This window comes from Sus scrofa, chromosome 9, assembly GCF_054392235.1.
Source record: "Sus scrofa isolate SSC_HxYL_T2T_F1_AM1 chromosome 9, Sscrofa_HxYL_maternal_Yorkshire_Landrace_v2.0, whole genome shotgun sequence".
Classification (NCBI taxonomy): Eukaryota; Metazoa; Chordata; class Mammalia; order Artiodactyla; family Suidae; genus Sus; species Sus scrofa.
In genome coordinates, this window is record NC_139391.1 from 130553237 (window position 1) to 130567014 (window position 13778).

A 13778-nucleotide genomic window follows, 5' to 3' on the forward strand; every position below is an offset into this window, starting at 1 on the left:
CTAGATCTGGAACTTTTAAAGGGCTCTGTAAACAATAGCGCTTCCTCCTTCTCCTCCTTACTCAAGCGAAGGAAGAGATCCTTGATGTATTGCTTGTCTTAATATTACTAAGATCATAGATCAGAGTTGTAGTGTACAACTGATGCCTTTAAATGTAGTTATCTTTCAAAACAAGTTTTTGTAAAGACATTGCGGTATTTGCATTGCAGAAGAACTTCAGTTTTCTTTCACTAGATGTAGTTGTAATGAAAAGTTACATTACAGTGAAACTGCCATTGTAATGAAAAGCTTCACAACCCCTGCTCTGGCTGGTATATTAATTCCTAATTGAAGGAGCACAAGGAGAAGAGCTTCCATTGACAGAGACCCCAGACACCTGCCAAGGGAGGGTCTGTCAGTTTCCCTGATGGTGCCTGTGAATGTGAAATGTCCTTCTAACTTCTGTTTCTGTCACTATGATTTGCAAATGTGTCCAGATCCTTTCTGAATCCATTCGTACTTTATGCCTGTATCATTTCCCAAAGTAATTATTTCCTGTGCTCTGCGGTTTAGTGGTTAGGAGCCTGGCCCTGGATTTAGACCAATCTGGGTTAGAACCAGCGCTGCCACTTGACCAGCCAATCAAGGACTAATCTCTGCAACTGTAGAAAGGGCGTTATAATACCAGCCTCGCGCGACTGACCTGAGGATTAAATCCAGGCAGGGGAGAGGACAGGTGACTGGGCAGGCTTTTCTCTGGAAGGGTTATCAAGGATAACAGGAGCCCCAGCAAAAATAGCAGAGAGGCCTTAGCTGGCCTCCAGCCTTTCTGTGGTTAGTGCAGAACCAGAACTGCAAGAGTCAGAGCAGGCTCTTGAGAAACTGGATAAATTGCTGTCAGCACCTCCATGCGTGCCCGCCTGCCCGCCCGCCCGCCTGCCCTGGGAGCGTCTTGCCATGCATTCTCTTTCTTGTTTAGGAATTATATCTGTATGATATAACAATTAAGGGACTTCCCTGGTGGCCCAGCAGGTTAAGGATCCAGAGTTGTCACTGCTGTGGCTCAGGTCACTGCAGTGGGGCCAGGTGCTATTCCTGGCCCAAGAACTTCTGCCTGCCGTGAGCATAGCCAAAAAAAAAAAAAAAAAAAAAAAAAAAAAATTAAACCCTCTCTCCAGAGGAAAGCCTTAGTATGCATATGCATTCCTAAAGGAATCTGGGCTGTATTTGGATCTGGTTATATATCTTGTGTCGGAGCTTGTCAGAGATGAATGTTCCGGGGGCCCTTCATGACTGGTTAATAGTTCCCTGGTCACTGAATGATGAGCCTCAAATGGATGAAGGAGATGTGCTGTCCAGCCTCTGAAATGATTGAGTGATTCGGGAATGGGGCCTGCAGGTCTAGTCTTAATTATTAAAGGTGCTGTGGAGAGGGCAGCTTTCCCACCGTCTCATCCTTGCCGTGTGGCTGCTTCTTCCCTGGTCCTCTTCGAAGAGGAGGACATGACCCTAAGAACGCTAAGAGGCCATAGCACCCGTGCACATGCATCGCAGCGCACTCACTTCCCTCAGAGAGGTCAAGCCCCTGCCTCCACAGCACACAGCCGCCACGGCGCCAAGCCAGGTCCGGAGGAGAACGGCCCTTTGAGCCTGGGGCTCTGTGTCTTGTGATTCACCGCTGTCCCGCCAGAGAGGAAGGAGCTGGGGTCAGGTTGGGCAGCATTCCCTCTGCTCCCAGGATCCATCGCAAGCCCTCCCTGGTCCACGTGCTCCAGTACCTTCCCGTCCCCAGGTCCCCAGTGGAGGGCGTACCTGTCAGGGGAGGCAAGAAACAGGTTCTGGCAGGCGCCGTGTCTCAGGCTCCAGCCCCACGTGTGCCCCCGCAGCGGACTGCAGACCAAGATTCCACCTGCCCCCGTGAGACTCCTTGAGGCTCCCCTCACCCTCGTGCCATACTGGCCTCTCTCTCTGGCTCGTGGCAGGTCTTCTCCTCGTGTTGTTCTTCCTCCGCCTCTGCTGCTCCGAGCAAGTTCCACCTTTGTGGCGCCCTCTCTGAGAGCCAGGCGGAAAGCCTGGGATTCAGATGGTGGAGGTCTGTCCAGAGGAGAGGATCGATGACGGTCCAGAGGACGGATGCTTAGTCTGCTTCGTTTTGTTTTGTTTTTTGCTCTTTTTTTTTTTTTTAGGGCCGAACCCTTGTCATGTGGAGGTTCCCAGGCTAGGGGTCGAATCGGAGCTGCAGCCACCGGCCTACGCCAGAGCCACAGCAACGCGGGATCCGAGCCGCGTCTGCAACCTACACCACAGCTCATGGCAACGCCGGATCCTTAACCCACTGAGCAAGGCCAGGGACCAAACCCGCAACCTCATGGTTCCTAGTCGGATTCGTTAACCACTGCACCACGACGGGAACTCCAGCAGTATGTTATCTTTTAATCCCAGAGTCCTAATTTATCCCTCCCCCCATGTCTGTTAGTCTTTCTCTATTTTGCTAATAAGTTCGTTGGTAACAGTTTAAACAATTCTCCATGTAAGCGATGTATGATGTCATTGCATATGTTAAAGAGGATGATACCCTTTGTTAGTGAGGGTGTGCTGAGATGAGTTGTACAGGACTGAAGCAAGATTAAATCTTTTATCTCTGGTTTTAAAATATATCCAAGTATTGGGTTTCACTGAATAAGGATACTATAGGCATTTGAAAAGTGCCTTTTTTTGCTTGTTAGGGCCATACCTTTGGCAAATGGAAGTTCCCAGGCTAGGGGTCAAATTAGAGCTACAGCCACTGGCCTATACCACAGCCATAGCAACACCGAATCCATGCTGCATCTATGACCTACACCACAGCCCATGGCAATGCCAGATCCTTAATGCACTGAGCAGGTCTAGCGATAGAACCCGCATCATCATGGATACTAGTTGGATTGGTTACTTCCGAACCACAACAGAAACTCCCCTGCTTGTTATTTTTTAGCAGCTTATATTTTTGGACCATGAGAACTTAGTGTATCAAACAAACTCTTATTTTGGAGTTGTGGCACAGCAGAAACGAACCTGACTAGGATCCATGAGGACGCAGGTTTGATCCCTGGCCTTGCTCAGTGGGTTAAGGTTGTGGTGTCGCCGTGAGCTGTGGTGTAGGTCACGCAGCTCAGATCCTGCGTTACTGTGGCTGTGGCATAGGTCTGCAGCTGCAGCTAGCCTGGGAACTTCCATATGCCGTGGGTGCGCCCCCCCCCCCCCCGCCTCCCCAAAAAATCTTATTTCGAAATTAGTTTTCCTTTATTGGGTTGATTTGAGATGCACTTTGAAAAGAACTGAGAGCTTTTTTGTTAAACACACCAAAGCCTTATTTGAGAAATGTTCAAAACATTTAGAATGGGCAATTCATAATTACTCTAGAAATTGCTTAATAATAACTATTACATTGGAAAGGGCAAAGTCACTTTTTTCAAGTGAGGATGTAGTAATTATCTTGAAGGGACCGCCTGACTCAGAGAGTGGCCTGTGAGTTCCTTCAGCTGAGCGTCTGCTTTGTGCATGATGCTTTCCAGGATTAGTCCGTCCTGGTGAACTGGGGCCCAGTGGAACGGGGTCAGCCTAGCGGTACCGAGGAACATCTCCAGGTAGCAGAGCGGTTCTCAGAGCAAAGCCCTCCCTGCGAGCCAGTGGGTTTCCTTGGGCTCTGTTTCCCGGCCTCCTCCATCCCTCCCCTCCACGCCCCTGGGATTGCACATCACAGAGCCCAGCTCACAGTGAGTTCTCAGACTGCCCTGAAGAAATGCTTTCCAGCTGAGGAGGGTAGAGAAGTGAACCAGGGGGAGTTCCCTTTGTGGCGCAGTGGAAACAAACCCGACCCGTATCCATGAGGATTTGAGTTCAATCCCTGGCCTTGTTCAGTGGGTCAGGGAGCCAGCATTGCCATGAGCTGTGGCGAAGGTCGCAGACATGGCCTGGATCCTGCATTGCTGTGGCCATGGTTATGGCTGTGGCGTAGGCCAGTGGCTACACCTCTGATTTGACCCCTAGCCTGGGAACTTTCATATGCCACAGGTGTGGTCCTTAAAAGCAAAAAAAAAAAAAAAAAAAAAAAAAAAAAAAAAGTGAACCAGCTATGCTCTAGTCACCAAAACCTTTACTTTAATGCTCTTTAATGCCTCTGCAACAAAATTCTCTTCAGTCCATGTCAGATATTAGGCACTGACCTATTGCTCTGAAAATAAGAACCACAAAACTGTACTGTGGAAATGAGGCTGATGGGAGAGGTGAGACAAGTTCAGAGGCATAGTTCAAAGATATAGTGAAGAGTGTGGGCTCTAAAGTCAGATAGCTCTCCAGTCGCAAGCTGGGTAAAGGAAGGAAGGGAGGAATGGACAACTGTTAGCTGAAAAGTTTCCAGATTTAATCAGCAGCAGCAGCCCACAGATTCAGAAGCTCAGCTGCTCCAAATAAGATAAAGGGTGGATGAGCCTGGCTGGCCAGTGGTGGCTTTCCTGCCCTATGAAGAAAATATGGCCCCCTCGTTCCACTCCCAGCCATAGCACACATCTAGCCTCAAACATTTGTTCCCTTATGCTGCATTCCTTGGAAGTGCATTGATTAATGATTTCTAATGTAACAGGAATCGTCTTTTGATTGGGCACCAAAATGGGGCGCTGAAAAGATGTAAGTTTGTGAAGTGGGCTTTGATACTTGTCTTAGTGGAATGCTACAGTAGAGGTGGGGCAGTCAGGCTAGGAAAGCTGCATGGGAGGCTTGGGGAGGGGTTTACATGGAGATGTAAGATGGGTTCAGAAGAGGAGGTTCTTGGGCATCCAAGACAAACTACCTGTTTAAAGTATTGGCCCAGGTCCAGCTGTACATCAAGAATAAAAGAAAGAAGTGTTCCCCTTCTCTGCTTCGTTGGATCACATGGCCACCTCCCGAGACCTAGTACCGAGGTTGCTTGGTGCTCCTGATGAATGGTTCAGCTACATTCAGTTAATTGGGCCTTCCATGGAGTAACCTGGAAATGAAATCAACTCTTCTCAAGTAGTTTCTCCACAGAAATGCCTTTCAAACAAATGCAACCCTTTGAAATACTGGGGTTTCTTGGGTTTGTGTTGTTTTGGTCTTACTTTCAAGTGTGCTCATTATTAGAAAACAGTAGTGGCTTAATTCCCAAGCGCATCTTTGGCTTCTCCAGATTCCCAGTTGCAAGTGTTTGTGTCATCACTGAGACGTGAAAGGAGTGGCCCTCTGCAGTTCCAGCATTTCTTATCATCGAAGGCTCCTGAATCCGTAGGCATGGAGGGTTGACAGAGAGCAAGAAACAGTGAATTGAGGTGGGGAGCTATAGAATGAATAGACCTCACACCGATTGTACCTCTTCGGCTGCAGGTGTTGAAGATGGTCTTGAAGGGACAGAACAACTGGGCTGAGCTAAATTTTGAACCAAGCTATAGATACTATTTTATATTTGTGTTATGTGGTATCTGTGGTATTTGCAGTCATAGAAATACTATCTAATTAGTTTTACATTTACTGAAGAACTTGTAGTTTATAGAACATGCACTAGAATAAAGCAGAGACCAGTCCATGTAGTTAAAGGAACTCTAACTAGTTATAAACATTTTGAAATGCCATTTAATCCAAGTCTTCAGCTAACTACCTTCTATAGTTCAGTCTTGTTCGAACTCAAAGACAGCCCAACAGTGTTCCATATCAGAGTCCAAAAATATAAGTGCAGTTCCATGTGAAGCTTTGACAGGTTTACGGTTAGTCTAAATCACCTCACATGTGAAGGAAATAATGCTAAGGGAGTTTTTGGCAAGTTTTAAAAGTGAAAAGAGAGAACTTTAGAAATTTGGAGGCAGAAGAGATACTTGTAACTCAAAGAGATTTAAAAAGATTTCATAAAGATAGTAAGACTTGGGCTCCAGTAGTCTGTAAACCAACTGAGAGACTGAGAAAGAAATTCCAGATAGGGGAATAATATCAGTTTTAGCTCAAAAGCTGGAATATATGTCAGCCAAGAATTCCACACCGAGGACATCACAGTCAAAAGATCCACTTGCAAAAGCAGTTTCATAGCCATTGCACTTGTATGTAAAAATGCAAAGAATGATATTGGGATTTGTGTTTTTTGTTTGTTTATTTTAGAAATCTTTTTTTTCTTGGTTGGAGAATCCAGCAAGGGGGGAAAAAATGGGTACATCAGACAAACAAAACGGCAGCACTGATTTGAGAAAATATTTATTCATGTGTGAATTAAGCCCAGTTCTCTGGGTATTTTTCTCACTAAAAAAAAAATGTTTTTATTAAACACCTGCAATGTCCCAGACACTTTAACTAAAAACCAGGCACCCAGTCCACCCAGACAGCATCTGATGAGCCTGAGAAAGATCAGGGCGTAGACACAGCAGACACTGAGTGACTGTTTTTTGAATTAATGAGTGAATGGAGGCTGCACAGCTAATTCGGGGGAAAACTCCAAAGTAAGAGGCCGCTTATCCCAACACAGCTGACTCAGCTCTCCATCTTTGGTTTATAGTCCCATAGAGTCCTGCCTCCTTGTCCTTCCTTCCAGAAAAGGGTTTTCCTTCCAAAGCGGCTTTTTTTTTAAGACCTGCCTCTACCCTTCTTGCTCTAAAACAATCATTCTACCTGTTTTAAATTGGAACCTCACCCATTCACTCTTGTACCCTCGAGGAAGGCTGAGCCCGGGAGCTGTGCCAACGGCAACAATTGAGTGAGGATGTAAAGGAAGATAGAGGAGCTTTATTTTGTTGTCACCTTGGTTTCCTTCAGATAATGTTCACTTTTCCTCAGGATAAAAGTTATTTATTATTCTTTTTAAAATTAGTTTATATTTTAATTAATGTATGCACCTAGTTAAAAAATACTAAAGGCTTATCATGGACAATACCCTGTTCTCACTTCTTCTCTTCTTATTTGTTAATATAGTTAAGTCACAGTTTTCAGTTAATTATTCATGTCTTACGTTATGCTTTTTGTTTTTATGCCGTGATGGATTGTGTGCATTAGAAATAGTGTCCCCTGAAGAACCAACAGAGTTTTTTCTAAAGCAGTAGCCAACATTTATTGAGCATTTATAATGGGCTAGGCACCATTCAGGTGTTTTCGTGCATTAAATTATGCGACTGTATGTGTGGGATTAGGTGGTATAAATATTCCCATTTTACAAATGAAGAAACCAAGACCAAGAAAGGATGAGTAACTTGCCCAAGGCCTTATGACTAGGCATTCCAGCTCTGAGGCTAAGCTCTTGACCACTGGGACTGCTCATCTCTCCGAAGAATCTCTCCAAGAAAGAAAGATCCTAGGCAAGGGTTTAAAATGTACCAGGATTTGGGGACTCGAATTTAGTTAGCTTGGGAAATAACCTGTTCAGTGGGAGAAACTGAAAGGGAGTGAGTTGATACTCTAAGGCAGAAGAGTTTAGTCTTTTAATTGGCTTGTTTATTTTTGTAAATACTTCTTATACCTCCTGTCCCCAGCCCTCATGTTTTCTTGAGCATGTGATAATAATTAGTCCACCAGAGACTCTTCATGCAAATTCTGGGTGAAGAAGCCATCCAGGGTGTTCGGTAAAGAGGCCCAGATGTTGGATTGTTTTGATACCACTTTTTGAAATTGAAACAGTCTTGGAAAAGATGGGATGTGTTGTCATATATATGTCGTCAGAAGAAGATTGGGTGGGGAGAAATCGAAGTAGATATGAAGTTCACCTTTCCAGGAAACAACTGTAAAATCCCTTCTTACCTCAAATAGTAGCATTTCTAGAACTCTGGCCTTTCTTCCCTCTTCCCATCCAACAGGTACTTTAATGAGAATTATTAACTTTTTAATAATTCTGGCATTTTAAACTCACTCTGGCACTTGTCTCTAATTTTTACTCATTTTAAAGTCAGTTCCATTGATTATAAATGTACACTTGTAGCAGATCTTCTATCTGTAAAGCTTGGGAGAAGGGGATAGGGGCCTGGGAGTTGTTGACTGTGAAGGAATTGGCAGGATCCAGAAAATGGGGGTGATTCCATACTATCTAAAGCACATCCAACCAATTGGTCCCCTTTTATCTCTAAAAACTTTAATTTTATATACATATATATAATGCACTTTACACAAAAGTGAGGTACAGAGATTTGGTGGGAAACTGTAGCGTGACAGAGCAGCCACAGAAACAATGTAGCCTCTCTCTGATGTGATCTGAGGAATAGAATGCAAAAAATATCACCACAACAGTGCTTTTACCCCAGACCTATTTTGACTAGCATAGCCTGCAACTGTTTACATAGAGAGAAGGGGGAGCAGGTTCGAAATGGGGCGTTAGCCTGCTGTTCCTGACGTGCATTTTAATAAGCCACCTGACATGATCAACAGGAAGAAAAGAAAAATTGTGAACAGGTGTACGGGAGCTGGAGGAAGACAGTCTGCTTCTCCCTCCTCTTAATCAAGTTGGCACATTGTTCTGCTGCCAGGATACTCTGGCTGGTAACAGTGGCTCTGCTAATTGCCCCCAATGTGGGATCTGATGAAGGGGGCCTGAAGCCCCACGCTGACTCCCCTGTGCCCTGAACAAAAGGAAAAATAGATTTCTATAGTGGTTGTGTCACTGTCGTAACCTGAAACACTCTGTTTGTCCGCACGGAGGCCGGTTGGTGAGGGCTGCCCTTGACGGCTGCATCACCATGGAAATGTGTGACATGTTGGTTGACAGCTTGTCTGTTTCCAGATGGGCATCTTCTTCCCCAGCACCAGCCTTTGAGAAATTTGACAGAGACTGTTTTTCAGTATTTACTTTGTACAAATTGTGGTTTATCTAAGGGTCTTTCTGGCTTTTTTGTTGCACACCACAATGGATTTTGTGCAGTGTGTTGTGTAAGTAATAATGATAGGTCTGGCTTTGCAGGCGTGGCTGTTTGTTTTTTCTTTGCTTTTCATCCAATCGTGGTGTGTTCCACGAAGACTGTGTTGGCTAGCCAGCCGCGTTTGTTAATGACACGTTAAAACCGCTCCTCTTTCTAAATTGGTGATGTTATAAAAAGTCTGTATGTGGGATAATGCTGCTTTGAAAGTCCTGTAGCCAGCAGCTTTTCCATTTCATTGAAGAAAATATCAGAAAAATATTAATAGTTTGTCTGCTACTCTCAGTTCACCTGCATTTCCTGGAGGGACATAAAGAGAAAGAAGATTGAATATCAGTCAGCTGCTTAGAGAGTGTCTGCAGTGAGCTGTGGCCTGGTGGGTGGGAGAGGACCGTGGACAAGGCAAAGGTGCGTCCTTTCTAGAAGCGACCTTTAGTTGTGTCACAGGCCAGGGGCCATCTCTCAGAAGCCTCTATCAGAAGCCTCTGCTTAAGTTAGGTTCTAAAATGTTGTGTTTCCCCATCTTACATGACACGTAACAAAATCATAGAGTCAGCTGGAAATGTGCTTTAAAAAAATAGGTATGTGTGTAATTTATATTTAAATAATTAGAGACTCGCTGTAAGTAATTAAGATCACAGTTTAGCTCAGTTAAATGTTAATAATTATCCCAGTGAACCATCATTTATAAATATTAATGTTCCAAACTGAAGTGAGAGAGTCCTGTCTTTAATTATTATTATTTTCCTTTATTTTTTATCTCTGTATAATTGTATTGGCAGCATAGTTAGTCAGTGTCTTTTTTCCCCAATTAACAAGTACTTTTCCAACTTCTGAAGAAAAAAATCCCTAATTAAATATGCAAATTTTATTAATTTACTTTCAGGTTTTTTGTTTTGTTTTGTTTTTCTCTTCTGAATACCAAATTGGAATGTGAAATTCTTGTGTTGTAATTGTGGATCAGAATCCATTGATTAACTTGTTAATACCTTTAAGACGTGGTATTCCTAAAAGACTCATTACTGTAAGCTCATACCAGTCTTTCTAATTTCTTTAGAAAGAAGCAGAATCAATAACCACCTTGAATTGTTAGGTGGAAAAAACAATCGGCTTAGCTATAAACTTGGGAGTCTTTATTCAAATGTAGGCTAATGTACTACTTTCATAAGGATGATAATTTGGGAAACTTCGGAACAGCATAATTACTTGGAGAAGTATTACATGTAAAAAACATGTGTTAAGGGATAGTATGAGGAAGCCTAAAAATATATAGGAAATGGTATTATAAACAATAAGGCAAAAAACATTATATAAGAATATAGTCAATGTACCAAATTAACCCCAGACAGTAAGGAAATACATTGTAACTCCTTAGTGATAGATGTCTATGAGGTAGCCTGTTATACACATTATTCCATGTTATATGCTAGGCAATCATCAGTTTGTTGGTTGAAGAAATTTTCTAATTCTATGACGTCTGTGATTTTTTCCCTGCACACTGGACCAAAGACTCAAAAGTCACACCTGTTTTTGACCGTAATGTGCCCAAGTCATTTCCTGTTGACAGGAATCTGGTGAAAACATCATCATCGTCATCACCAAACCTCTGCCCTGGAGAAGAACTTGCATTGCAAGTCTTCCTGAGTTTGCCCTGTGATGTATTTTGATATTGGAATTTGTTGTACTCTCTGGATGTTGCAAGGTCCCGGTCCCGTCCGTGGCTCAAGTCCTGGTCCCATCGCCAGCCTTGAGTGAAACACTTACCCATTAGATCCATGAGATATCATTGCTCTTCTTGCACATGACTTTCCAGAGAGGTTAAAATCAAGTCTGTATGTGTCATATGAAATCATTGCATTCTGTTCCACATTTAGTGTGGGGATCACCAAAAGGAATATTTCAGTTTCTAATTGTTTATATCTATGTGCTGATTAGTTAAGCTCTTTAGTCTTAAGCAGTACTTTTGTTTTTCCAAAAGAGAGAGATTCAGGTGTGAATATACCACGTGACATTGCTGCCACAGGCATTTTGAATATTCTCATGGAGAGAAATCTCTTGAGACCATTATAGGATATGCTCTACTATGCGTAGATTCCAAAGAGTCTTTTTTCTCCTTCCATGTGTTAGACTTCTTGGTTCGTGTTTCAGGACAGGTAAGGTGAGTGGCCAGCATGGCCACTGACCCCTTACACACACTTCGCTGTGGCTTTTCCTGAAAGTCTTCAGAGGTAAGATGATCTGTTTCTGCCACCACCCTCCTCTGTCTGTGAAAGGACCAGCAGTGCCACTTTCATTAGCTGCCTTTGTGGTGCTGAGCTTTCCTCGGTGGACAGAGGAGAGCGCCTCATGAAAAGAGGCAGGTTAAGCTCCTTCCAGATTGTTCCAAATGAACCCCATGTAAAGGTTGCAGGGGAAAAGCTCTATCTAACGAATTATGCTACGGGGCTTTTCTCACTGTTACTTTTCTACCAATGTGAAAAAAGTTATAAAATGTCTTTTCTTTCTTTTTTTTTTTTTTCTTTTTGACACTCAGATGAGTATAGGATCAAACCGGTGGAAGAGGTCAAATACATGAAAAATGGGGCAGAAGAGGAGCAGAAAATAGCAGCCAGGAACCAAGAAAACTTGGTAAGGATCAACTCTCTCTTGTTTAACGATGAAGTTTGGTGACAGCGTTGTAATGAAATCTGCACTGCATGTTTAAACTGCAGCTTACACACTGGCACAAGATTTCTTGAAAATGCTCTTGCTATTTATAGCTTGCCTGGAAGCTGCACCATTGCTCCTATATCCTGTTTGTTTCAGAACAAGCGCTTCTTTAATCTTGATAGAGAATGCTTCGGGGGAAATAGAGCAGAATTATTAGGGTTGCACAAGATGATTAAATTTTAAGGAAAAAAGCATGGCATAGGGACTGAGATTTATTGGGGAGAGGACTTTTTTTCCCCCCCTTTTTCTCTACCTCCTTTAACTCGTATCCAGAATCAAAGTAATGGCTACTGTTCATTATTCTGAACATGTTGGGTTATTTAAGGAAGTTGCCTTTCAAAGGAAAATAAAGTACTTTGAAGGTAGGTCTCTATTAGAACAGAACTTCACATACACAGTGTTGAGATATTGTGGGGTTTGAGTTAATGTGAGAATTGTAATGATCTGAAACAACTCCAATAGGAATCAATATACATGTTCCACCTTAATATTCCATCTCTGAAAAAATTAGTGAGTTATCATACTAGCTGATTTCTGAAGAGATTATGGATTGTTAAGACTGTTATTTATTCAGTTATACTGGAGCAAAATTGTTTTTCTTTTTTATTTAGGGATTAATTACTTACTGTTGTTTTCATGTTTGAGTGAATGTATTTTTAAGGAGCTTTCAGTGTCATAAAATATTTTCACTTGACTTAAACTCCTTTTTTCTGTTACGTGCTTTGTTTTGGTATTTATGATCTCTGCTACAGCAGAGGGAGTTGGCAGAATGTTAACCAGTGCTCATGACTATTTTTGCTGTCATTTTCCATGATGCACTAATGAGTGTAATGGGCTCATTCTTTCTCTTTATTATCTTCTGAACATGCTTTCCTCTCTTCTTTTCTGAGCGTACGATCTGCAACTCAAAATACTCGAGTATCAGCAACTGAATATTTTAGATCATTTTAAAGGAGTGGAAATACTCTGTTATAAAATTTGGCTTCATCAGTGGGATTTGGATTTTAAGGTAGCCCTTAAAATCATACCTGTGGTTCATCATACCTGTGGTGTATTTTAACATCAATGCTTAAATCCAGTAAAAGGTATAGCTGTGACTAAATAGTGAAGTTAATATTTATTATCAGACTTTCTACATGAATTTTTTTTTTTTTGCCTTGAATGGGTAAGTAGAAGATCTGAGTAGCTGAAGCATCATTAGTCCATCCCCTTTTCAGCTCTTTTACTGAAAATCAGAGTTTGCCCATGCTTGATATAGTTTCTTCTTGAGTTATAAATCTCAGCTTTAGTAATAATATTTCCATTGGAGGTTAAAGAGTTGCTGGCAACCACTTGTCTGATAGCTCTTTCTAGGGCGTAACTACCAGTGACCGGTATCTGTGCTTCACATGCCTGTATTTCTGAAATCCCAAGGAAAGCAACAACTTTTATCTTACAGCTTGTCTGGTGTTCCTCAGTGTTGCTCCCATCATATTTAGGGTCAATTCAACTTTTTTCCTTCTCTCTCAGTTTTATAATCTGTTAATTCCTTGGGGCTAGTGTCTTCCTTGGGGCTAGTATCTATCTCTGGCTAGCACCAGCCAGAATTGGTGCTAATGCTTTTCCATGCAGACTGAATGGAGATTGAAAAAGAGACGTTTTCAGTTTTAAGAGTAAGAGGTCTTACTTCCTTGTGGATGATCTGTGTCAACCCCACACCCCTTTACTCTGCCAGCCAATCAGAGTCCAGGCCACCAAGAGGACGTTTCAAGTAGGGAGAAGACATTTCAAGCTGGAGAATGGGGGCTACGTGGTTATTTTTGATTCTGAGATTTCTAGACTGCTTTCCAAAATTAAATGATTTTCACTGATGTAGAGGTATGTTACTTTTGTCACCTCCATTTTTGGGGTTGCGTAATCGAGTATTATCCATGCATATTGTTTGAGAAAACAAAAGAGCCTCCTAAACTTGAAGCTTACGTTGGAAGGTGGATGAAGTACATGTAACACTTCTTTATTTTCACATCCGTTAAAATAGTCTGAGAGTCAAGATGTTCTTATGTTTCAAAGAATGATTTTAAGATGCAGGTTGATATATTTTTTAAAAGATTTCTTTTTTAAACTTGGTTGTTGAAATTAAAGGGCTCGGCAGACATAACCAAGTCATATGGCACGGTGGTGACAGCCCTGGCCTCTGGAGGCAGAAACTGCCTGGGTTTGAATCTCAGCTCTGCCACTTAC

The 13778-nt window shown here is 42.5% G+C and overlaps 1 protein-coding gene across 4 annotated transcripts in view; it reads left to right on the forward strand.

The window, feature by feature from the left end:
- C9H1orf21 (chromosome 9 C1orf21 homolog) overlaps window positions 1–13778 on the forward strand; it is a 239991-nt gene that overhangs the window by 110777 nt on the left and 115436 nt on the right. For all 4 annotated transcript variants that reach the window (XM_003482739.4, XM_084977973.1, XM_084977972.1 and 1 more), the window contains one exon: window positions 11383–11477. In XM_003482739.4, the coding sequence (XP_003482787.1) occupies window positions 11383–11477 (95 nt within the window). The remainder of the gene's footprint in view (window positions 1–11382; window positions 11478–13778) is intronic.